The 28,000-nt window shown below is 34.7% G+C and overlaps 1 protein-coding gene across 1 annotated transcript; it reads right to left on the bottom strand.

The window, feature by feature from the left end:
- On the bottom strand, window positions 1–27,958 carry ST13 (ST13 Hsp70 interacting protein). Its single transcript, XM_031463329.2, has 12 exons — window positions 27,426–27,958; window positions 21,967–22,024; window positions 20,001–20,076; window positions 17,853–17,923; window positions 13,746–13,812; window positions 9,763–9,847; window positions 9,523–9,633; window positions 7,315–7,417; window positions 5,763–5,879; window positions 4,444–4,492; window positions 2,762–2,895; window positions 1–2,301 (listed from the first exon to the last, which is right to left on the bottom strand). The coding sequence occupies exons 1-12, from the start codon at window positions 27,533–27,535 to the stop codon at window positions 2,173–2,175; spliced, it is 1,110 nt and encodes a 369-aa protein (XP_031319189.1). The 5' UTR covers window positions 27,536–27,958; the 3' UTR covers window positions 1–2,172.
- Between the last annotated feature and the right edge of the window lie 42 nt (window positions 27,959–28,000).

Below are 28,000 nucleotides of genomic sequence, written 5' to 3'. Positions count from 1 at the left end.
TCCAGTTTGAAACCACTTTATTTTTCACATAGCTAGAAATATCCAGTAACTATATATTTTTAAGCAGAAAAAAACTCCTTTACTTTTTTCCTTCTTATAGCATCAATATTAGCACAAGAAAACATTTCTGGCTTAGAAATGATACTAAGTTTCTACAAAAATGAAGACTATTTTGTTTTTTGTGAAACTTAAAAGTCTAAAAGCACAGGACACATTTTCAGAAGCCCAATTTTACTTTTACCCACTTATGGTAATAAGTGCAACGTTAGAATGCACTTAGGTAATATGTAGTTCAGTAAATCAAATAAAGAATCCAGAAGCAGCTGGTCTAGAGTTGTTCACAGCACACTGGAAATTTTGAGAAACGAGAACACACATTAACAAAAAGAACACCAGCAAGCTCAAATGCAAGTTTATATGCTGAGTTATTTTTAAAGGGTTAAAGAAGCATGCTCAACCAGCATACAGCTTTTTCTCATTTATGTTAACAGATGCATTTCTATTTGCTTGTGTACAGCAAAGGGGAAGAACCTGAATCAACTTATGATTTCAGAAATGTATTCCATGGAATTTACTTCACTGCTCCCACCACTGATTCTTGAAATAAGCAAAGTACAAAGGGTCTCATCCCTTGAAATTGCTTTTAAACATTAGCACTTTAAACTGAAATAAAACAAGCAGAAACCTAGCAATTCCTAGTACAGTGCCTGGACTTACGGCCTCGTTTACTGTAAGAACTGGATGTACAACAGATAAATACCATTTTCTTTATCCTTGAAGGAGAGGAAAGGAGAGTAAAAAGAGGTGGGACATGGTTGCAGAATTTAAGAGCTGAATAGAACAATGAATCTTTCACAATGCTAACAACTCCACAATAAAGAACCACTGTGAATCTCATCAATTTTTAAATTCATGCTGGATTAAGAAGTTAGTTTCCCTTCTATGTGTATCAATTAGTTCAAACCTCATATTCTCCAAAATGCAAAGATTAATACTACAAGATAAACTCTAACTACAGTATTTCTTAAATAGGAGACCAAATACCAAAGGGAATTCTTTCTTCCAACATTTTTTGACCTGTTAAGATTTCACTGAAGTGGAAATTTAATACTTAAATATGAAATCTCTTGACCAAGTAAGAAACTATAGCTCCTAATAATGCAGGCATAACCCTGCATAAGTCACTATATATATTACATAGTAAATTAAACCCAGCATTAGATATGCTTGCACAATTATGCTGTGAATGATGATAGCAGAAATGATGCCAGAGGAAAAGGACCATCTGCAGCCCAAGAAAAGTAAGGGGGAAATAGTGAAAACAAGTAAAAAGCAGACAAAGAGTTGGGCATTTTCTGATCTGAAAAGGACATTTTAAACAAAGAAATATAAAAAGAAAAGTATTCTCTTATTTCCCCTACGTGGAAATAATATGAAACATTTATTTTAGATATCAAGACAAGAACAGAGCTAAGTAATTCAATTTTACTGCATTATAAAAATCATCCCTTCACCACAGTGTAAGATTTAAATGCATCTGCACAAGGGTACATATTATATAAAATGTAGTAAGATTGCTGCTGCCCTGCCAAGTACTTCCAGTCCCTACCCAGATCCTACTGCAATACTGGTGGTCCCAATAGTTTTATGGAAGCAAATCATAAAATAATAATAATAATAATAATAAAGCAAACCAAATAAAAAGACAAACCAAAATGCCTATTACCATATATCCAACTCAAACTTTACCTATTTAAATGTTATATTTGCCTCCCAGTAATAAATCTTTGTTTCACTCAAACTTGAATACATCTTCCATACTGATGTATCTTCCTTGCCTAATTAACTCAAAGAAAAAACCAAAATGATTACTAAAGAAAAATGTAGGGATTAACACACCCTTTTAATTTGTTTTAAATATTTTTAAGGTTTAAAAATTGTTTAAAGTTTTTAATTCCTAGTAGGAAAACATTATCTGAATGAGTATCCTAATGGCAAACCACTGTAAAATGCTTCAGCTGCATTTGGGGCAGAGGGGTAGGGATTATCTTCAAAGCACCCCAGCTTCCTTCACGAGAAGGTCAGAGGTACACTGGTTTGTATTATTGCGACATCCATTAGGTGATCTAAGTAGCTTTTCCTTCAGCGAGGGCTGTATTTGTCAGAAGGGCATTATGCTTGACCTCCAAATTTGGCTGACAATTTACTGATGAGATTCATAACCTTTGGGTTGCTCTGATATTTTGACATATTGGCTGGGTTCTGGGCCACATCCTGGAAGGCCACCATAACTTCTGGATCCTGCAAAGAAAGGTATACATAAATTTTTTAGTAATAAAAAAAAAATGTTCTATGGGTCAACAAGTTTATTATCCTAATCCTATCTCTTCATTTAGACCTATAATTTTGTTATGGCCAAGTTAACTCAGGTTTGGACAGGTCACCAAAGTGTAAATATTAATGTGCACTTCAAAGTCAAACTCAATTATGTCACTTTAGAAAATGAAAAAAAGGACATAATTTTGATACAAAGGACAACTGGATGTAATTACCAACTACTACAGAGTATTCCCTACAAACCACTTTTTAAAGACTTAAACTGCTCATTCTGAAAAAAAAAGTGAATGTCACAATTGCATAATTAGCTACTTGGTAATTCAGATCAATAAAACAGGACTAACAGAGTACCCTATCTCCATACAGAATCATGAAAGAAACGCCTTAGTGATTTAAAGTTCAACTTTGTTTTTCCAAGTCTTACCTGCATGGCTGCAAGAACCTCTGGATCACTAAGAATTTCATTGAGCCCAGGCATTCCTGCCATCCCAGGCATGCCCCCTCCCATTCCAGGCATTCCTCCAGGAAAATTACCAGGCATTCCCCCAGAAAAACCACCTGTAAGAATAAATGAAAGATCTGTATAGACACCAACTATATTCCCAAGTAGTCTGAGAATGTATTATTTCCTTCTGATTAAAATAACATACTCTCTCACGCATGCATGCACAAAGAACAAGGGGGCTACTAAACACAAAGTAGTCTGAACACTGTAACTGGATATAACATAATTTTTAAAATCAAATTTTCTCTTAAGAAAATAAGGCTGTATAATTTTTTCCTAGTAATAAAACTTGAAAAAGAAAACCAGTCTTACAGAGAAAACTAACAGTCCCTTGGAATTATAAAATTATGAAGTCTAGTAAGTCACATTTTATCCTATCTTCTCATTCTTTAATATGGTTTGTTTCAATTTAAAGTTAATTCCCAAGAGTTTAGTTTTTTTTTTTTTTCCCTTAAAAAAATCTATACTCCTCTAGAGCAATTATTCCTTCAAGAACTACCTGAAATGGTTGTTACAAAAAGATACAGATTTTTGGTCTCCACTCCAGAATGAATCAAAATTTCTGAAAGTGAAACTGAAAATCTGCATTTTTTAACAAGCACCCCTGGTGTTTCTTCTTTACACTGAGAACAATGCTCTAGCAAAAAGGACTTAATTCTCCCAGCATATTTTCAGATTACAAACCTAAACTATTTTCTCTCAGTTTTTCACTACCATAAGCCTTTATGTCCATTGGAAGTATTCTGAAATCACAATTAATTACTAGTCCAATTTGCCAAAACAAAAATACCTGACATAATCATTATTTGTAATTTAAACAGAAAGCAAGCTATGAGCTAAAATGTATTTTTATTGCTTTTTCTCCAAGTCATCCCCAAACTATGTTCTTTCTTTTTTCAGTTGTTCAGCATATGACCTTTCAGAATAGACTACCTTATCTGGCCTCTGAACATGTACCTAAAGTTCTAAGCAGGGGCATGAAAGCGTAAGTGGTGTGTAGCTGACTCTAAACCTTACTTAAGAGAAATCTAGTTACCGTGGGGAAGCTGATTTCCCTTAGAATTACGAACTTTAAAAAAGATCTCTTCTAGTGTTTATGTAAAGGCTTCTGCTATCATTTAAGGCTTTGCCTCACTAGAAATTTCTGATCACTTGACATTTGCAGGGAAGAATATATATTCATTTTACACTGAACTCAAAACATTTTTTGTGCTTAATGATTTCCATGCTTTTACCTACTACTCTTGTAATATCAGTATATAATAGAACAAAATTCCATTATGGCAATTTAGGAATACTTTAATACTTAACACTTACATCATAACAAATTCTTAGTCTTTTAATAAAATACAATGCTCAGCCTCAAAATGTTATCTATTTTTTAAAAACTATACTGCTCATAGTGAGGAAAATAATATATTTTACTTCCAGTAACAAAATCTTTAACAAAAATGAAACTTTCTATAGGTTAACATTCTTAAGACTCTTCAGTGGTCCAGGGACTAATAGTACTAAATATAATATACATACCTCAGTCCCCAAATCAAAATATTCTCCTATTATTTACAATATTAAGAGCTCTAATTTTTCTTTTAAAATACCTGGAAAGGAGCCATACTGAGCTCCTGATTGTCGTCTGGCTTCTTCCTCCTTTAATATAAAAAAGAAAGAAATTAGGTACTGTGAGGGGGAAAAGTCTGCTGTCCAACCCCTTCTCTAACCATGCAAAACCAGAATTGGTTATAAAATAAAAATTGTCAAATAAGCTAGTTAGAGAACTTATAATGACAAGTTTCAAATGGCAATACTGGACTAAAGGAGATACCACCATCCCCCACCAAAAACAACTTTCAATTGGATTCTCAATGATTAAGTACTACTTTTGGTAATGATTTCACGCAGTGTTGCACATCTACTTGGAGAAGGGAAAAAAACCTGAAAAGCAATTCACAGTACTGATATGCCTGTCCATGCTTATGAAAATTATAAATACATTCTTACTGTTTTTAAAACTCCAAAATGAAAGCACATGGTTAGAGCACTAAGACTACCATGCTTTTGTTTCCCAGGTTCACTGTTTCCATACTCTCCCCTGCATAACTCAACAACAAATGCAACTGGAGGTCTACAGGTTTGTTTTTGCTGTTTTCTTAAAGACAAAACAAAAGGAAATACACACAAATTTCTCTCAACCAATTATGAAGTCATCAAGGAAATATACAAATGTAAAAATTACTTCTGAGGACTATGAATGACAACCCTAAAAAATTAAGATTACTGCCTAAAAGTATTAAATGACAAAAACTTAGGATGTAATGTTATATAACTATAATACAGTCTTCTATCCTTTTCCAACAATGCTGATAGTGTCATGAAATAAGTAGATGAAAACTGATAGTGTCAACACAAGAAGCTAATACAGGAAAGAAGGAAAACTAGCAGAAAACTTGAGAACAGTAGCAACAATACTGTAGATGAATTTTGGATAATTTTTTCTTTGAAATTTTATATAGTATGATTTACAACTAAAACTAAAAAGTAACTAGAGTCAATCTGAAATAGCTATGAATCCACGACTGAAACAGAAGGAATCATAAAACTTAAAATATCACGGCATACATCCTAAAGTAAACAAACAACACTGGCAAGTTCTGAATTAAGACTTGACTAGGCAAAGTCTTGATTTTAGGAAAACACAAACAAGAATATGAATTGGAGAAATATAAATTCACTTAATCTGAAGACTAAAAATATTCCCACAAATAAGAGACAATGAAGGGAAGGAAAATTCCCTTTAAGTAGTAGTATTACTGTACAGACCCACAGCCAGCATTAAATAAAAGGGCCAGGAATTAGAGTGGTACCCAAAAAACTCTAATCTACTATATTTCTCCTTAGTAGTTGAGTTATAGAACTTTACCCTCTGGGCTCTCTCATGTTCTTCCCGAGCCTTCTTAACTCTTTCTATTCTTTCTTTGATTTCCCGCTCTTCACGTTTTCGCTCATACTTTCTCCGATGTTCAGCAATTTTCTGGGCCTAGGGAAAAAGGAGCCATAGAAAGATATCCTCTCCAAAAGCTGAGTAAGGTCAACACAAATCAATGGTTTTGTTAAAGAATCACTTCTCTTGAAACAGACAGACTCACAGATACAGAGAACAGACTTCAGTGGTTGGCGGGGAGCAATGCAGGGGTCAGGGAGTGGGAGGTACAAACTACTGCGTGTTAAGACAGAATACACAGACTACAAGGATGTCCTGAACACACAGAATATAGCCAGTATTTTGTAATAACTGTAAATGGAGTGTAACCTTTAAAAATTGTATTAAAAAATTTAAAAATAAAATTTATGCAAAAATTTACTTTTCTTTGTGGAGAGGTTTTAATTCAACACATAGTTCTGAATAATGAGCTATGATTTATCTTACAGAAAAAGACCTAACTCGGGGTTTGACGTTAGAAGCGTTATAAATCTCCATTAATTAACTAGTTCAAGGATGACGAATAAATGTCAAATTGCATGACAAATCTTGCCTGATACCTGCCATAGTAAGGCAGAGACTGGGAACACATATCAGATATTTCCCACACTTTAACTATATTTAAGTTTTCCTCATCAATAAAATAAGCGGGCAGGGAGAAGTTAGTCTTAAAGAACTGCTATAAGGATCAAGAGAAAATATGTGCACGAGGCACTAGTACATGGTCCCTGCCACACATTTATAATCAATTATTTATTCACAGAATAAAATAAATGTAAGTGATTCATATTTAACCATTACTTTAGCTTGTTTATGATTATTTTTAAGAACTATGTGTTCTAAAATATCTCACACAATAATCTTACTGAGTTGGCCCTGTTACAAAAATAGAAAAGAAAATCAAAATCATCTCATAGATTAAATTCAATAAAATTTCCACTATCTTAAGTCTTTGAGAGTAAATTCTTTATAATGTAACTTCCCTCAAAGCTGAAAGATTTACCACTAAAGTAATTTTAACTAACAAATTTTAAATAGAAATTACCTTAAAACAAAATATTCTAGCTTTTGGATTCAGAATTATCATTTTTAAAAGGCTGACACTTGTTAACTCCACAGGGCCCTCGTGTTTTATAGTCGCTGTATACACCTACAACGCATAAGGACAGACCAGACTCAACCATGGGTCATAGTTTATAAATTTTCTATTTCTTTCCTTGCTGTAAACTTGATGCCCCCTTTTCCATTTCTAATTTTCTGATTATAATTCTGCAGGCTTCCAAAGTAATAGAGCTTGCTGTAACACTGCTTGCGAAATGAAAGCATGAAAACCTAACGAGATTTCCTAAGTTCAGCACAAATTTAAGTGATACAGATTATAACTTCCAAATGTTTGTTTCTTTGCATGTTTTACAGTTAAGTTACTACTGGAATATGTACTAGAGCCATGGAGTATTACAGTAATGATCCCCCTTTCTGTACTTTAACATACCCTTGGTTGAACTTCTTTGAGCATTGCACTAGCATCTTCATCATAATCCAGTTTACAGGCAAGGGCAAGATCATGGGCTGCTTCTTCCCAATGGCCCAGAAGTCTGAAATAGATTTAAAGTAATTTTAGGAAACTTTTACATACATTCACTTATGTGGCATGGTGTTTTTCTTCCTTATAAATAAAGGATTGTTACAGGAAAGGTTTAAGTTAAATTTTGAACTATAAATTTTCATGAACCAACTTAATTACTATGTTCCACTCTATAAAAATTTAGAAGTTTAAATTTCCTCCATGGTAACTGTGAAACTGCTCTTATACTTAAAAAAAAAAAAATTTAAAAACTTTAAAAATTGTTTTAATTCAGAATATCATGAAATTTTAAAAAATTACGTAGAGTCAACTCATCAAAGACAGGGTTAACACGATGTGTATTCAGTATGTCACCTTCTACATAAGATAGAAAACAGTAACAATACACGTGTGCACATTTTATTACAAAAGGAGAGACAGGATGGATCAGAAACCAAAGGTTGGTAAAGACTGGTAAAAACGGAGTAGAGGAGATAACAACAGAAATGAGAATATAAAACGTGCAATGAAAATCTGAATGGAAAGATGTTTGTCATCGATTTAAAACATTCTTATAAATCACTATTTGTTAAGTGGGTTCAGGAAGTCATTCTTTGTATTAAAGACCAAGGATCACTCTAAATTTTAAATAGATGTGCCAACTGCTTTTTAAGGATAAGAAGATGACAGTTCATTAAAATTCTGACAAAAAAAACAACTCAGGGCATACCTATTAACTAAGTTTTGACTCTTTAAACAGACAAATGTTTTATATACCCAAATAAGGAAATTAAATCAGAAAAGTCACAGAATAAAGCAAACCTAAACCCTGAATACAAACAGAACTAAAAAGAGGCTGTTTTATCACAGAGGCAACGTAAACCACATGGGAAAAATTAATTCAAGTAATTTTAAAACCAGTAATTTGACTGCATTTCCTAACTGAGGGATAAGAACTGCCAAAAAACCCATTAAACTCTACTCAGAGGGTACATTATTTTTAAGGTATGATTCTGAAACAATGTTATGTATATTGTAGGATAACATAAGTAAATATATTAGGGACCAAGATTTTGACTCTAGAAGAATACTGTTGAAAATACAAACTGCAAGAAAAAAACATTTTAGTGTTGAATTTTAATTTAAACTATCAGTATAAACTCAAAATTTCTAAACTATTTTCCTTAAAATCATTATTTAAAAAATTTTTTCTGACTCTGTTCATTGAAATGACAGAAGCAATGCTATCCTGGAAGCAATGAATGTATCTAGTGACCAAACTTCAGTTTCTACAAAATAATCTCCACTAAAACAAACCAGTTTCCTGGAGAAATGGTTTATTTCAAGTCAAAGTACAAGATGAGCTCTTGTACTGGAAGGCAAAGAAATGCTGAAAGACTAATAGGGTGGGGTGGATCTCAAGACAATCAACAGTAATACAAGAGCTTTTGAATATCCAAAGAGCATTAACAAAAATTTTCAACCTTTTACTTATATTGTTGACGTCTGTCTCCATAATCAATAAAGCTACACTTTGAGTCACCTAATATTGCTGTCCCAAGTGTATCCATCTTCATATCCATTCACATTTGAAGCACAGTATCTTTTCAATCCGTGTAAGATGTAAATGGCATTGGTATTTCATTCCCAAACCACAAATACTCATCTGTATGTTTTGATTCCAGGTTTGAATACTAATCTGGGTTAAATTCACCTCTGTATTTTCCCCCTTATCTGATTTTTCCAGTGACCTTACTGAAGTATTTTGAAGCTAGTGTATTCCTTCCTCTATAATGTATTGTTTAATGTTAAGTTACAAAGACAAAGTCTGAAAATAACAAAGTTTGTAAAAGTGATATAAAGCCACTCTCTTTCCTTGGAGATAACTGAGAAAAATCCTTATTACATTCGGCTACATGTGGCCAAAAACTGTTAATAGTGGTAATTCACTGAATGGAAGGAGTGAAAAGAATTTTTCTTTTCCTTTATACTCCTTATGATATTCTCTCAATTCTTCATACTGAGCATGCTTTACATTAAAATTAAATCCTTAGACAATTTTTTAAAAAGAAAGTATATTAAAACATCAGATTTAAATTTAAAAAGCTGTGAAAAAAACTAAGTTCCTTTATTTACCTGTGTGCTTTCCCTCGCCACTTGTACGGCTGAGCTGAATCAGGATTTATTTCAATAGCTCTGTCACAGTCTCGGATGGCAGCATTTGGCTTCTGTAATTTGATGAAGACACTAAAAAATAAGTATGATATTAGAAAATCTTCATTTCAAAATGAAATGTAACATCTTTGAGATTGCCACAGAAGCAATCGTTTAAACAAATAAGCATAAATTAGCTTTTCTGTTTAGTAGAGTTCTCACCTGGCTCTCTTGGCATATAAAATGGCCAAGCGAGGGTTTAGCTTGATGGCATCTGTAAACAAGTCAATGGCTTTCTGTAGTTCACCTAAAGTGAAAAAGTTTATTGAGAAATAGAGGATAAAATATATTAATAAAAACTGTTGATCTCTCATCAAATCAGCCTTTCACATCTCCCTTTTAGTCCAGTAAAAAGACTAGATTCTAAATTAATATACAAAACTGGCTCTTCAAAACAAATCTTCACCACGTCTATACTGCAAATGACTCAAGACACACAATTTTGAGTAATATAACCCCCTAAAAAATATTAGAATACCATATTCTTTTTTTTTTTTTGTAGAATACCACATTCTTAGTAGGAGTTTCTAATTAAGATCAAATTAAAGGATAAATCAATTTTATTCTGTTAATTAAATTTTCTTTTATCCATTAAGTTAAAAAGATAAAATTAAACTTATAAACTTATAAAGGAAAAAATAACTATACTAAATTCAGAGCTGATACAAAAATTCAAGAAAACTAGAACAGATGGGAGACTATAACCTATATTTTAAATTCATTTATTGTATTCCATTCTCATAGTTAGCTTCTTGTGTTTATTAGTCCCTTCAGTAAAGTCATTTAAGAAATAAAGATAGCATAGAATTAGAACAGTTCTTTGCACAAAGTCTAATTCTTGGACACAGGAAACATGGGGAGACAAGAGAGAATTGTTAAGTAAATGCCACATTTCATTATGAAAAATATATTTACCCAATTAACTAATGTGTTAAGGACCTTAGAAGAACTCATGAAACAACCCAGAAAAATGGTTTTCACTACTGTAGTTACTACTACAGATAACTAATAGAAGTTTTTACACTTGGATGTCTAACAAGCAACTCTTACCAAGTAACACCTACCATGTTCAAAACTGGACTCTTTAATTCCTACCCCATCTGCAAATTCGTTCCCTAATCCTACATTCCCAACTAAATAAATAGCTCCTCCATTCAGTCTAGTTTAGAGGTCAATAAACTTTTTCTAGAAAGGATCATTTAGTAATTATTGTAGCCTTTGCAGACTGTAACAATCGTAACTATTCAGCTCTGCTATTTTAGTGGGAAAGTAGCCGCAGACAAGACGTAAATGAACAGATATGGCTATGTTAAAGTTTTTACAAAAAATACAGACTGTAGTTTGGAACTCCTAATCTACCTCAAGCCCAAAACTTTGGGGTCATTCTTGATTCCCCAATATGAAACCTAAATCCTTTCATCTCTACTTTCAAAGTGTATCCAATCACTCCTCACCTTATCACCTAGCCCCAAGGTTTCCACACAGTGCACCAGAGACACAGACAGTTTGTCCAGCACTGAACCAACTACTGCCTTGATGTAGTTCACAGTATCAACATTAGATCACTACATTCCTTTTGATAATATCTTTGGGAAAAAACTGTGTTTTTAAGTAGTTGCTAGGATAAAAAGCAAGAAATGTACAAAAACAGGTGTGGAGTAGGCAATGAGGGTGGCAGTCTCCAATCTAAGATCTGAGAAGCTGTCTAATGCCCAACATATATCCACAGCTTACTAGAAAATAAATACAGTTATTTAGAAATTAAATGTTTTCTTTCAATTTATGTGTATTATTTTCTTCAAACAATCACTAACTTGTTAGGACATAGGTACTTATTAAATTGTTTGAAACTAACTACATTAGAAAGTAAAACTTAATCTATTTCTTTTGGCCTAGGAGTGCTATGAAAAAGTAAAAATGGTAAGAACACTATAAATAGAGGAAGTTTGAGAACCTTTGGCCATTGCAAGCCATCATTAGCCACCCGGACAAAATAAAGCTCAATTTCTTCCCTCCCTCCGTGGAGCCATGAAAATACACCTTAGATTTGTTGCTGTGAGCACACCTGATTGAAAACCCCGTCTTCAGTGGTAGAAGTGCATGCTCAGTATGCATAAGTCCTGGGTTCATTCCCCAGTCCCTCCATTAAAAATAAATAAATAAACCAAATTACCACCCCCCTGCCACAAAAAATTTAAAAAAAAACAAACAAAAAACCCCCCATCTTTTAGGCTCAAGGCTATAGTCCATAAGCTGCTCCCAGCTAATGACTGAATACAGTAAGGACACAGGGGCAGGCCAATTCTTGTGAGACCCGCAACTCCTCTAACGGGCAACTTGGCTTGCCAAGACCTTTTAAGAAACATACCTACAATTGACAACTTCCATGACAAAACCTTTCATCTCTCCTACATAGGGGTAATACCAAGGTTACCAAGGTGATAGTCTGTTTTCCCAGATGCTCCCCTCATCTTCCCTCACAGGTATTTTCATCTCTGGCATATCAACTGTTGTCCTGGCTTCTACATCTCTCATAAACTAACATAGTCTTATTTGCCCCCTACAATCTGATCTGCATGAAGTAGCAAGAATAATCCTTTTCAAAAGTAACTCTCCTAGTCAAAAAACCCCTCAGTGGCTTCTCATCATCCTTAAGAATAAAATCTTAAGTACTCAGCATGATCTACAAAGTTCTTTGGTGATCTACCAACCGCTGTCAACCACCTGTCTTCCTCAGCACTTTTCCAGCAGCCATCTCCCACTGCCAGGCACTTCTCTGACCTCAGCTCTACCTCTCTTCCCCCTTTGCTCAGCACACTCCAAACACACTGGCCTTTCTGCTTTCCCTTGGACATGTCATCACCCCCACGCTCCCCCAATTAGCCTCTGCACTTGTTCTCCCCTCTGTCTCAAAAGCTCTTCTTCACATGGCTTGCTCCCTTTACTTCGTGAGCTGCTTTCCTGATCACCTACATAAAATATAGCTTCCATCACTGACTACCCCTTTACTCAGCTCTACTTCTCTTCACAATTACCATTTAACTTCATACTATAAATTTGCTTATTTTTGTTCCCCAGTAATATGAGTCCATGGGGTAAAGAACTTGGTCTGTTTTGTTTACCACTGTAGATCTAGCAGCTAAAAACTGCCTGGAACATGGTAAGCCTTCAATAAATATTTGTTAAATAAATATATTAAACTAAGAAAGTATGATAAAAATACCACAAATAATATGACAGCTGAAAATACTAAGGTCTTAATAAGAACACTACCAGTATCTTAATAATAGTGCTGGGTACTATCCCAGGCACATTACACATATTTACTCATTTATTCCTTGTGACACTATTAGATAGGTACTATTATCCTTATTTTACAAAGGAGGAAACAAAAACAGAGGCAAAGAGAGTAACTTCTCTATGTTTACCTAGCTAGTAAGTACCAGAGCTGGGATTCAAATCCAGAAACTAGGGCTCCATTAAGTGCAGGGTTTAACTATATTCCTGCTTCTCCAACCCAAAGTGGGACCTGAACCTACAATCTCTAGTTTAGAATACTAGTGTTTTATTCCTTTAGGATATACTATAAAATTGCATTTCTCCTAAAATTAGAACTGGGCTGTATTTACATATAAACAAAACTTGGAAAAATGTAAGAAAAAATAAGAATGTGACCTATTAGGTGGAGGCTACCTCATTTCCATTTTGTTAATTGTTGTTTAGGCAATATATAAGTAAGTAAATTTTTAAAAATATGAGACTGGGAGGAGGGTATAGCTAGAAGTAGAATATAGGTAGAAGTGCATGCTTAGCATGCACAAGGTCATGGGTTCAATCTCCATTAAAAAAATAAATAAATAAAATAAACCTAATTACTCCCCCCAAAAAATAAATTAAAACTCTTTTTTATAAAATGAGACAATATGCCAAAATAAGTGACAGAAATAATGAGTTGACAGTATGGCACAGTGAGATCTTGGACACGTCAAACCCCTCTAGCCCTCAGGTTACTCATTAATCTGTAAAACGGTAACAGTATGCAATTTTAAAACAATAATGCCCATTAAAATATAATGAAACTATACTTTAAAAAAAGGAAAAAAAAAAAGAGGAACTGAATAGAGATCATAATATATATCACTCACCTTCATTTAGGGCATCAATGGCAGCCACTTTTTTATCATTTGCCTGATCCATCATCTCCTCGGTTACCTAGGGCGAAATTGAAGATCACCTTAGAACTAGCAGAAAAGCAAATAGGAGGAGGAAGCAATTCGGACTTTCTTAGGAATGTGGTAGTCACAACCCACCTTTCCATTCATTCTTCTTTAGTCGTCAGGGAGCAAAGAGGACAATTATGATAAATGGTAAGTAAAGAAATTACACAGGACGTACTTTAATCTTTCACACCAAACAATAAATTCACTCCCTACACTCTGACTTTTTTTACACTATGACTTTTGCTTCCCTCCATCCTGATCTGAGAGGCTGTTTTGCCCTAGTTTTACCAACTCCTTTCTAGTTACTCGTAAGTGCAGGCATATGTTGTTTTACTGTACTTTGCAGACACTATTGCACTTTTCACAAACTGAAGGTCACCCTACAATGAGTGAGTCTATTGGTGCCATTCTTCCAACATTTGCTCACTTCGTGTCATTGTATCACATTTTGGTAATTTCAAAGTTCTTCATTATTATATTTGTTATGGTGATCTGTGATCAGTGATGCTACTCCTATGACTTGGAAAGGCTCCTATGGTTAGCACTTTTTTTTTTTTAGCAATGAAGTATTTTTAAATTAAGGTAAGGTTTTTTTTTTTAAACATAATACTATTGCACACTTAATAAACTACAGTATAGGGTTGACATAACTTTTACTGTGGTAGTCTGGAACCTTACTGGCAATGAGATCTCAGAGGCATGCCTGTACTAAAACCCAGTCTCCTTGCAATTGAAACAGCTAGTTTCTAAGAAGTTTGAATCTTCAGCAGACAAATGTCTCATTCTTTTGTTCCAATAAAGATCTACTGAACACCTACACTAGACAGAACAAACACCGTACAAGATGCTGACAGTACAATTATTAGCTAACACAAACCTGTAGCAAACATCCCATAAAGAAGCAGTTTCTTTAAAAAAAAAAAAATCTACTCCATCACCATCACTGTGTAAAAATATCACTGAAAGAACTGGCTGGTTCATTAAGAAAATGATTTGATAGGTTTAAGAATTGGAAGGAAAGTACCAAACTGTCTTTATTTATATTTACCTAGAAAACGCAATGGAACTGACAAGGTATTAGACCTACTAAGACAATTCAATAAAGTTCTCAGATATAAGAGTAACATAAAAAACAAACCCAGAGTTCCTCCACATCAGTAAAAATCAACTATAAAATATAACAGAACAAGATACCATTCTAAGACCACACAAGACTTTCATGGGGTTGGGAGACACAGATATGTATCATATCATGTTCATGAAACAACTGACTGTAACAATTACCCCCAAGTTACTCAGTAAATTCGAAGCAATTCCTGCAAGTTTTGGACAAACTAAAAAAACTTTTTAAAAGAACATAGGAAAATACACTTCTTCAGACAGTAAGACATCCTACAGAGCCAAGATAATTTTTAAAAAGGTAACTTCAGTTTATGACAATATGGTGGACATGATACCCTGAACAAGCCTAAAAAATACCTTTTAAAGGCTATCTTTGACCCAAGAATGTAGAAATCTTTGAAGAACAAAGATTACGTGAAGGTCTGAAATCCAGGGAGGCGCCATGTGCTCCATCTGCCTTCACCCTCATGGAAGGTGTCAAACCTGGTGACCCCTCAAATCTGTTTTTGAAGATAGTGTAGGACACATGAAACAAAGTCTAGATTTAGGTGAAACGAATTTAAATTGTCTAATCAGACGTCCTCCAAAACAAAGCTGGAACCCCAAATGCCTGTATCTGCAAGCATAATGGTAAACAAAAATAAACCTGCTCAAAAAAAGGGACAGCCATAGAAAGGAGAAAAAAGAAATCTCTCCTGAAAATTCATAAGCAGATGCCAGCCTTTCCAGTGGAATTCACATTACTTGTTTAGTTAAACAAGCAACCAAAAAACTATGCTGAGAATTTAAAGTGGTCCTTGAGTTGGGAGCACCAACTCAAAGTCCTGATGGAAGCAAACAATCTGTCTTTGGAGGAACAACCTTCTATTCCGGCCTCAAAAACTTTCCACAGGTAAAGAACTCATAGTCAAAATATCAACAAACACACACACTCTCACACTACCCACGAATAAATATAGTGTCTCAATGACCAAGAGTCAGAAAAAATAACAGAAAAATAAGACTAGCAAGAGAGTTTGATAAAGAATTTAATGTGTTTAAGGGAATAAAGACAAGTTCTGAAAATGAGTAGGGAGCAAGAGATTTATAAATAACTAAGCGGTCTTTAAAAAGAACCCAAGGGGAAGTATCAAAATGAAAAACAAGCATTCAAATTCAAAAATAAATGGGACAGCCAATTAGACAAAGCAAGCATACAAAGTTCAGAGGAATGATTAAGAGATGGAACTCAGCAGAGAAAAAGTCTAAAATATACCTAACTAGGGCTCCAGAATGAGAGTACAGGCCATTTTTGAAAGAGATACTAGTTGAAAATGTTCCAGAGCTTTAAGAAAGTTAACAACCATAAGATTTAAGATGCCCAATAAATCCTAAGTAGGATAAATAAAAAGTGCTGTGAACCTAGACACGCTGAGGTGACACAGCACCACCGACACAGAACACAGTTTAAAAAATTTTATTTTACAAATAGTCACCAAAAGTATTTATATTTGTTCTTAACAAAGATGTACATCTTTAGGGAGAACATGTTGTTAAGTTTTCAAAGACAGTGAGGAGATGCAGCTTCCCTTTGGTTGATTTAGATTTAATGTAATTCTAATGGGGTGCGAGAGGGACTGGACAATCTGAATCTAAAATGCGCATGGATGAACAAAGGGCCAATAACAACCAAAAACACTTCTGAAGGATTGGTTGGGGGAGGGTCCTTGCCCTACCAGGTAATAAGCCTCAGTATAAAGCTTTGTACAAATGTGTCATTAGTGCACAGAATGTTAAGAGGACACCACAACAGACCCACACACTGTTTGGCACTGGTGAGGAAAGGGATTTTTCAATACTGGTGCTGATGGGTAAAGATGAAAGGTGAACATAAAATTTTTAGAAGAAAAAAACAATCTATTTACAGCAATTATAACCTTGAGGTAACAAAGCATATAAAAGAATTATCAATTTAACTGCATTAAAAATTTTTGTTTATAAAGACAATGCAAAGGAAGTAAAGACAAATCACAAACTAGCAGAAAATACGTGGGGCAGACAGATGACAAACTGTTAGTACATGGAATATAAAATGAACTGCAAGTCCGCATGAAAGAGATAAACAACCCAGGAGAAAAAATAGGAAAAGTCAGACCAGAACTTCACAAATACCTGTGAATAACCAATAAACATTAGATTATGTCAACTTTATTACAAATCAGGAAATGCATATTAAAAGCGACGAGAACATAACATTTCACACAGTTAAGTCTGGCAAAGATGATATATGACAATATCAAGTGTTGCTAAGAATCTAGATCAATCTTTTAAGCTGTAATTAGTATGTTACAGTGTTTCTCAAGCTCTATTTTATTATCAACCCCCAAAGAATCTCTTTAGACTTTTTCCCTTGCCTCTCACTCCTTCCATTTTAACACCACAGACGCACTGCGTACACGTAAATGTGCTACGACCCCTGCAGCACCACCACCAATTGTAAACACCTACGTTTTCCCAAGTCCCCCTACCAAAAACCGATTCTAACCACCTTGAGAGCAATTTTGTGCCTGACAAAACCATTTTAGAAAACAATTTGGCATTTGATATTCCACTAACAGGCAACTCTACTTGTAGAAATAAATATATGGTAGATGAACTCCACAGTCTCAAGAGCAGTCCAACCAGTCACAAATTTAAAGAGCAGGCAAACAGAAAATAACAGGTATTTCAGAAACTGTTAAGAGTGTGATTAAAAATAACAGGAATTTTCACAAATATTTTAAGTAGTGAAATAGAATGCTTTCCTAAATGCCTTAAGTCAGAGAAAGATTTAATATGTGCTTTTCCTGGAAGAATTATATCATAAAATAACTGCAATAGGTAGGCTTTCATATTCCTTACAACAAGCACAAAATAAGCCTTTGAACTTACCTCTACATTTTCATCACCCATTTCTTGAGGGGCATCAGTGTCTGGTTCAATCACACCTTCATTGTCAATTTCTGTCAAAGTTAAGAAAAATGACAATAAGACCTGAGCTGTCCAATATGCAGCCACAGTCACGTGAGACTATTAAAAATTGATTAACCTTGACTAGTGCAACTGATGAACTTAATATTTTACTCTAGGTTAATTTAAGTATTTTACCTTGTTAATTTTATTTAAACTGATACACCATAAAATATTTCCCTGTTAAACACAACTTCATTGTTTTGGTAAGACTACATTTCATTTTTTTTAATTAATTCTCTGTGGCAGCTTGACCCATTTATTCAACAAGTATTTACTGAGCAGCTTAAGGCACTGAACTTGACATGATCACAGAGACACAATTTAAAAAAATTTTTTTTTAAATGGAGGTACTGGGGATTGAACCCAGGACCTTGTGCATGCTAAGCATATACTCTACCACTGAGTTATACCCACTTCCTCCAAGACTACATTTCATTTTAACAGTCACATCATTTAAGATATTTATTATCATGTTGTATCAGGAATACTGGCAAGAACATAATTTCTACTGTATTACACATAGATGCACCACTGATTTAGTTAGTGTCAACAAAATGATTCAAATATTTTGTTCTACACATCAATATACTATAATGTTTTGAAAAAAACATTTTATGCAAATAGCACAAGTATAGTGATACTCTGCTGCTAATCAGGAAGAATTATTTTACTATTTCCTCTTTTTGAAAACATAATATGGATAAATTTTCAACAAAAGGCATACTATGAATGCAGAATTGAGCCTCAAAGATAGCACTTTGACCAAAATGGTAAAGAGACTAGAGTTATGTTGCAAATTTCATGATGGGTAACTATAATTTGCTAAGAGAGCAAAACAAAATAACATATATTAAAAATTTTTAAAAACAAGACAATATTAGACATTTTTAGCAAACAGAGTGAATTTGATAAAAGCAGTTTCCTCTTAACAGTAAAAAAAGAATGAAAAAAATTAGCTACCTGAAATCAGAATTAACATCCAACACAAAAATTTTAAATCAGTTTTTAACAGGAACTGAGGTTATAAACTCTCTAATTATAAAACAGCTTCATTCATGCATAAAATGCTTCTAGATGGAGTTTAAAAATTATTATAGTTATGGTAATTGTTAAAGAATCATCTAAGACTAAAACACATTTTCCAAAAATTAAAAGATCTTATTAAGTCTTCAAACAACAAATCCTAGCATATCAAAGATCAACTGATTCAAAATTTGAAAAATTATTCAAATTATTTCTCTTTAGTTTTTAGTTTAGTTCTGTGAATTAAGACTGCCCAATAATTGGGATATATATTTATTGTCTCAAAGGACTTCCAAATTTATGAAGAAATTCGTCAGTTTGCAGCATAAAAAAAACCAAACAAATAAAACCCCAAATCTGTGGCACTGATACCAATTCTTCTAAACTGAACCAGTTTTATACACACAGATGCAAATACTAAAGGAAAAATAATTTTTTGGTATTCAATTAGGTTACTGGAAAACTTTTACATGTCTAAAAAAACTTGTGTATGTGACCCAACTTCTTCTACTACAAACTTCATATAGTCTGAATACTGATCAAGTATTTCCAACAAAAATGTAACATTTGCATTAAGCTATAAACAGAAAATACACTCTGGATTTTAAGACCCAGTATGAATAAAGAAGAAAAATAGCTCATTAATAATTTTTCTATATTTAAAAAGCTAAAGATCTAATCTGTTCTTAGAAACAATAATTAGTACATACATGAAAACTAAAAAAATGTGCAGTATACTGTTTATATGTATTTACATGCAATATAATGTGTATGTGCAGTCGAACTATAATTCTACATAAAACTGAAAAAAAATTTTCTATATTGATTACAATGCTGAAATGTTATTAACACTTTACATATATAGGTTTAAATATATTTTTTGACTTTAAACTGTGTCTAATTTTTAAACATGGCTACTAGAGATTTTAAGTTCCATATGTAGCTCAAGTTACACTTCTATTAAATAGCACTGATTTAGTTAACTCTGTAAAAATCAACACAGGACCATATCATGAGGTTACCAAATACAAACTACCATCTCACCTAGATCACTTTCCTCACTTGATGGTTCGTCTGCCTTTATGTTTTCCTCCGCCTTCTTACTATCTGTTTTTTCTTCCTAACAAAGGGAAGGCAAACAATGTTATCAGTATTTAATAACACACCCAATATATGTTATTAATTTATACAGATTTATATATAAACTATTCACAAACATGGCATCTCACTTGTTAACGCTCTTTCGTCTTTTGTTTTGGTAGGCTAATTTTAGTTTTCTATTTTTATTTCTCTTTTTAAATGAAGTACAGGTTCAGTCCCTCATCCAAACCCTTTAGACAATGAGTTTCAGAATTGAAAAAATTTTGTATTTTAGGAAGCTAATAAAGTGGAAACACCATACGTTATGTAACGGGCACTGAAGTCCACAACTCTCCATAATCAAACACACTACTACTTCTATAAAATAAAGCTTGAGCATTCATAATGTGGGATAAAGACTATAGTCTGTTCGGACCATGTTTTAGTGCCAAAAAAGTTTACTAACAATTTTTACATTTTCAAGGCTTTTTGAGTTTGGAATTGCAAATAAGGGATTATGGAACTGTAACACACAAAGGATGAAAATTCAAAAAACTTAAAAGTATACAGATGAATGAAAATTTCTTTCCCATCCTTTTAAGTAACTGACGCGGTTTTCTGAATTCTGAGTATAACACAACTCTACACTTTGCCTTTGTTTGTTTAACGATGCTGTGCATCTCAGAGAATATACCATGATCAGCCCACCTAAATCTATTCATTCAACTGTATATCATAAGTTCCATAACCAGTTATTTAGGCTGCTACTCAGTTTCTTAAAAATTGGAATTGGAGCCCCATCTTATTACAAAATATTTGTTGAATCCCTACCATGTGCAAGGTACTAAATGCTTTAGCATGTACTGAGAATAAGACTAGTCATAATTCTAAATCATAGTATTTTTATTACAAAAATTTTAGCAAAGATTTAAGGTTAAATATAATCTTGTCTTCACATATGTTTATCACATGGCAAAATATCCTATCTAGGGCTCAGAATCTACCAAACTCTGACAAATGACTCATCTAAAAAAATAATAACTGCTTTTTGGAGCTTTTACTTAACTTCTCTCATTTCACTGTTCAAAGATATGCTGAATAATAAAACAGCAAATTTTCTTAACCATTTAAGACAGCTAATCAGAAAACTCTGAAAAAAAAAAAAACCTTTTAGTCATGAAGACAGAAGGTGGGAAAATAAGAACACTGAAGGGAACATTTTTAAGAGACTATCCCCCCTCATCCCCACCTCTAAACTTGAGCTACTGGCAATCTCCTGATTATACACATCCTTTTGGCAAATATGCTAAAGCAACACCATGAATCACACTCAGAAATATCCTCCAGGTTAGGTAGGGCAGAAAAAATTGATAATTACTAATTTGGGCTGTTTTCTTGTTTATATTCCAAATATTAATAAAGTAGCTACAACAACATTATGCTACATGCTAAAAAGAAAGTAATGATGAACACTACAATGCACACAATCCCAGAGCTTACCACTTACAGGTCAGGCATATTACATACATACAGCATTTATTCCCATTTATTCTATAACATAGTGAACATCCAGTGCCATATTCTCAGTTTATTTATTTATATATTTTTGATTAATCTTTTCCAGGGGGAGGTAATTAAGTTTATTCATCTATTTATTTAACGGAGGTACTGGGGCTTGAACCTAGGACCTTGTGCTTGCTTGGACGCATGGACTCTACCACTGAGCTATACCCTTCCCCCTACCCCTCCATTTTCAGTTTTAAATCAGATTCCAGAGATTTGATGTCCAAAAGAGATTTTAACAAAGATCTTATTTCCAAGTGATCCTGGGGAAATGAGAAGTGGTAATTTGAGGGCAGCAGGTAAAAAATATCCCTAAGAAACCTTTTGGTACTTTATCACTAAACATACAAATGAAATTCGTACTTACCTTGGTATTTTCTTCTGATTTAGTTTTATGAGTAGCAGGTGGTATCTTACCCCCCATGCTTGAGGACAATGGGAAAAAAAAGACATTTGTTTAGAAAATTAAACTTCACTAAGCCAAACAACATTAATGCTGGGGAAAAAGTTAGGCATTTATAGTTACCTTTTCAAATCTTTGAGAGTAAACTCAATTAATTTGAATCTTCAGTATTATGATTAAGTTTTTTCAACTTAAAAATTTATTTTTTTGCATACTGGTTAATAAAACTCTTAACCCTCTCCTTGCCTCAATAAGCCTAATAAGCATAGTTACACAGCTTCTCTGCCCATTCCCAGAGAAAAAGGAAAAGAGGCAGAGAAACATGCAGTGACAAAATTATTTGTACAAGACGTTAATTTAGAATTCAGTATGTGTAATAAAACCCAAAACTTGATGTTTGACATTTAGTAAGAATGGCTCAATTTAATTCAAATAGACAGTTTAAAATAACTATGAAGTCACAGTATAACAATACAAAATGTTTGTTTCTTCTGACTGCTAGTACCTACAAGAATTCTTGCTTATATTCATACGCCCTTCACATTGTAGATTTTGGCCTCATTCCCTCTAAACTTCACCCATTAGAACTACTTCTTGGTCTTTTAAGTCCTTCCTTCCCAAGTATTCCAGGCCAACACCATGAGTTATATACAAACAACTTTAAAACAAGGAAAAAAGATCACAAAGAACTAGCATCATATACTCCTTTTGGGGCAGTATCTGAAGCATGTGGGCTATGAGCAACAGTCCAATGACTAAAATGTTCAGTGGATTAAGGGCACTCCACAAGAGTTAAAGCTGGAAGTCATAAAGACTTAACTAAAATGTGCCTTAGGAAAAATAATTTTTAAAAGGCCATTAACTTTTATGTAAAACAAAGAGATGTTAACTTGGAAAACAGAAAGAAACCTACTCCACAACACCCTTAAGATCGACTCTTTGTAACTAGAGTTATCATATCCAGGCTTACGTTCACTTCAGTTGGTGGGTATTTCTAGTCTTAGGTATGCGTTAAGTTGGATTTAAATGAATATCGATTTTCCAAAGTTCTTTCCCCAATTTACGCTAGCAGTATATGAGAATTCAGTTGTTCCACACTTAGGCCAACACTTAGTTATTGCCCATCTTTTAAATTTTTAGCCATTCTTGATAGCTGTGTAGTGGTATCTCATCATAGTCTGAGTCTTTTTTCATTTATGTGTTAGCCATTTGAAAAGTCTTTTTTTGTAAAGTTCAGCTCTTGTCTAGCCTTCTATTAGCGTGTCCATGATGTTTATTTGTAGGTGTATATTCGAATGTTCTGCATATGTGCTCTGTGTCAGTTTTGCGAGTTGCAAATATCTTCTCCCACCCTGTGGCTTGCCTTTTCACTTCATGGTATCTTTTGATGAAGCCAACATGAAGCAAATGTATAAATGCAAAATAGCTAATGTAATAAGAAACAAAATTTGTAATTTCTTATAAGTACCATTCAATTAAGAAAAATATGCACTTTTACCATTCTATTTAATGTGATAGTAACCAAAAAAATCTTGTTACTCAGCATCCTTGATAAGGAAAAATGGCTCCCATGTGCCAATCACTAAATCATTAAATGATCCAAAACATCTAAGTATGTGATTCAGGAAAGTAAAATAATTTAGTGATAAGGAACAAGCACACAAACACGACAACTCTTTAAAATTCTGTCCTACTAAAAAATTTTGACAAAGCACAGTAATCAAGTACTAGTTCTCTGCAGTTAAATTTTTTTTAATTGAAATATAGTCAGTTTACAATGTTGTGTCAATTCCTGGTGTACAACATGTTTCAGTCATACATACATGTACATATACTATTTTTCATATTCTTTTTCATTATAGGTTATTACAAGATATTGAATATAGTTCCCTGTGCTATACAGCAGAAACATTTATCTATTTTATATATAGTTAGCATTTGCAAATACCAAACACCCAATTTATCCCTCCCCACCCCTTTTTCCCCCAGCTTTGCAGTTAAATTTTAATGAGAACACCAGACTTTTTAAAGTGTTTTTCCTAAGTTTCAAAATGCAGCACCCAGATATGTATTTAGGGTGACATGCAAACACAGTTACAACAGCCTAATTCACATGAAAACTCTAGGAAGTGACAGTCCTGCCAAGTAATGTATTACGCTAACTATAATCCTAAGGAAAGATCAAACAAACCCACATTGAGTTAAATTCTACAAAATAACTGGTCTGTATTTGAATATTAATTGTCAAGGTCATGAAAATCAGAGAAAGACTGAAGAACTATTTCAGAATGAAGGAGATTAATAAGACACATGACAACGAAATGTAACATGAGAGGTTAGATAATATTACTGCATCAGTATTAGCTTCCTGAGTTTGATGGTTGTACTGCACAGGACTGTCCTTGTTTGTAGAAAACACACAGTAAATGGTGTTGGGGACATAATGTTGGAAATAGTTCAGGAAAAAGATTCTTTGTACTATAATTGCATTTTGTCTGCAAGATAGAAATTGTTTCCAAAAAATTTAAAAATTTAAAACTTGGGAGAAAACACAAGAGGCTTTATTCATAAACTAGATTCAAAGTTTCTCGCATGTCAAACTCTAGCTCTGGAAGGTTAACACCAATTTATAGGTACAGAAGTTTCATTTAATGCTTCCAAGATTAAAACAAGTTTCATTTAATGCTTCCAAGATTAAAACAAGCTAGTTCCCTGTCAAAAATTGCAAATTGGACTTTGCCAGTAGTTTTTTATGTGAGCAAGTAGGAGTAGTATAGAGGCTTACTTCATGTGGGATCACACAAGATTTCAGTCATAATTCTTTTAATTTGGTAACATTCAATCTACTCTGTGCTGTAGTTACTTACACCCATGCACAAAAAACTGAGTACTATATTCTGAATTCATGAGGGTAGAAATGCATCCTTCTCACTTCATTTAAATATTCGCTGAAAAGCCAGGTGCCAAGCACTGTGCTGGAGGCCAGAATACAAAGATACTCCCTTTGTTCTTAAATTACCATGAAATGAAATGAAAAAGCATGTACAAGATAGAAAGGAGACAAAGTTGTCAAATGGGTAAAAACAAAGCCAAAAAAATGCTTCTCCCTCTAGAAAAATAAAAATATTCCAAAACATATTTGTTGAAAAGACTGTACTTTCCCTGATCCTGACTATTGAGACGTTATTTTTCTTCTTTTTCTTTGTCCAATTTGTTAAACTAACAAATTCTTAAAAATCAAATAATTTAAGCCATAAACAATGGTAAAAATTATGGCAAATAAGCAAATGGACTATTCTTTTATATCTAAGACTGGGTATCCATGACTGACTCAGTATGGAGTAGAGGAACTCCTGAAATGGTTTCTACTTGAGGAACCTTACAAGTACTATTAGGTTTAGAAATATTCCTGGGCCTAGAGTCTCCACATCTGCCCAATCTTCTATAGTCTTAAACTGCCTTAAGAAGACGGTTTTATAAAGGCAGAAAAGAGAGGAATTGATACACCTCAGCGATTACAAAAATGTAAGTTTAGATTTAGACTGAAACAAAGAACAAAAGCTTGTATGTTAGTATTTCCATTTAAGGTTCAGGATAAATCGCTTATACACACCAAAAATCCTTCAAGCCATATGTAAACCAACAATTTAGGATACCAAAAGGTATGTATACATGGAACCAAAAAGGAAAACTGGAATTATCTATGGGAAACATAAAAATAAGATACATGGCTATTTTTTGGAAATAATGCTTGACAGTATTTTCCAGATCTTAAATTGGAATTCTCCACATAGTCATAATCACTCCAGCACAAGTTACAACACTGTTTTTAGGTATGTTTTAACTCTCTTCAGTGTCCTCGTTTCCTCTCTAGGAGTGGAACAAAATAATGTATCCACTCAGTATAATGTTCTCTTGGTGCCAGCTATTTCTTCCTGCAGTATCATGTCCGCTTTAATTTGAATTTTAGGAACTTAATTGTAGACTTTTCCTCTAATGAGTAGATAACAAGAGGATAAAAGCATACAAGTATCTTAAGTGAAGCTTTTGGAACAACTTATTCAATAGAGAAGAAATTTCTAGTCCTGAAAATCTAACATCTTATGGGCTTTTTTTTTTCTGTTAAAAAGCAGAATTTGCAAAACAGTATTCTTAGCTAGTAACAACCGTTATTAAATTACGACAGTAACTAATCATAAGCGCTCTCAAAATTTCAAATGAATAACAAGAGCAAAAATCTTACAGTAGCTAGCAAACTGGTTGGGGGAAAAGGACTGAGAAACTTAGAGGAAAAAAACTGGGGGAAAAAAAGGACTGAAAAACTTCTTAGCGGCAACGCTGACAGATCTGAGCTTAGGTTTCTTGCTTAGAACAAGCTAACTGGAAGAAATATTCTTTCGAATCGTGGGTTCATCTTCCCCTATAAAACATGTTAGTAAAATAAATAGAAAATGTTTAGGGCAGTACCTCTTACGGGTCACAGTGCTTTGCACTGTCGACATTTATCACAGCGAGGTGCAATTTGTACGTCTCTTCTAAACTCCTCACCAGTAGTAGTGGTTTAAAATAAATCACCTCGGAGAAATTTTTCCTTTCTCCCTTACGTTTCCCTCCAATACGCAGAATACTAACCTCTGTTACATGCTAAACATCAAAACGAATTTCCGTATTTATTCACCAGTATCCTAAGTAGGTTGTACTTATACTGCTTCCTAGCATCTGGCACAATGCCTGTTCAGTTAATTTCATGCACGTAGCGAAGTACTCTAGAAATAAAAATAACACGAATAGATCGTGTTCAAATACCGGTCCTTGAAAAATCATTTTTCTTAGTGTTTGGAGTGATAGCACTGCCACTACACAGGTACAGTAAATGGCTCCCAAAATAATTCTACGCAGTTAGAATCGCTGTAAATGCAGAGGTAATCAAACACAGCCATCACTTTTATTGTAACTTATTAAACAAGCAATCACTATTGCGACACTGTTCAAAGGCACAGTGCGTAAAGGAGCTGCCTCCTGTCATCCCAAGATACCAGAGATCGCAAGAAAAACAACTCTACGCGAAAGCGAAGTCCAGCAGCTCTCACCCCTCCTCCTCCTCACGTCTACAGTGCCCAAGTTCCCGCAACCGTCTGCATCTTTGTATTTCGCCCAAGACACACCCCTGGCAACCTCAGGGTGCAGGGAACCCAGCGCTGCCTCTGCTTTCCCTGCCTCGGAACTATCTAAGTTTCCCGAACCTCCATTAGCCCCTTCAAGCCTCCTCCCTTTCCTCGCCAGGGAGCGAGCCACAAAGAGACGGTGACTCCACTGGCCTCGCCGCCGAGCTCCAGGCTCCTCCGCCCCGCGCCAGCCCGGCCCAGCTCCCCTTCCGGCCGTCCTTCTTCCCACCCACAACGGTCCTCCGGCCCGGGTCTCACCTCTCCACCCACTCCCTCAGGAAGCGCATTTCTTCGGTGTGCAGAACGCTTGGGTCCTGCTTACACATTTTCACGAAGGCTCGAAGCTCGCTCACTTTGCGGGGGTCCATGGTCGGGAGGCGGCGGGAGGCGGCGGGCGCGGCGGAAGCTTCGGCCCGATTCCAGGCCCGGGCGCTAGTTCAGCGTGACCGTGTAAAGGGGGCGGCTGCCGCGAGGCAGAACAGACTAGAACTTCCCCGGCCCCTGGCTCCTCCCACCCAACGGTCTCGTGACCCCGGGTCCTTCGCCGGTTCATTCCTACTCCCTCTACCTCTGCCCTGCGCACTAGCTAGAACCTTCTAGAAGTGTGGCTGTTCGTGCTGTTGCCTGCCTCTCCACTCACGCATTCTTATATTAACTCAGAACCAGTGCTCTCTTAATGGATCAAGCCCCTACCCGGTGCTTTCAAGGAGGCGGGAGCAGTCCCCTGCAGGGAGTCATTTAGAAGAGGTCGTTCTGTGAGTGGGGCCGTAAAATGGAACACGACGTCACGACGCCAAAAGGGCCCTCAGGCTGGAGCAGTGGTCGCAGCCGCG

The sequence above is a fragment of the Camelus dromedarius genome, chromosome 11 (assembly GCF_036321535.1).
Source record: "Camelus dromedarius isolate mCamDro1 chromosome 11, mCamDro1.pat, whole genome shotgun sequence".
Taxonomy (NCBI): Eukaryota; Metazoa; Chordata; class Mammalia; order Artiodactyla; family Camelidae; genus Camelus; species Camelus dromedarius.
The sequence above is the reverse complement of the archived record's forward strand: the minus strand, read 5'-3'. Positions and strand labels throughout refer to the sequence as shown.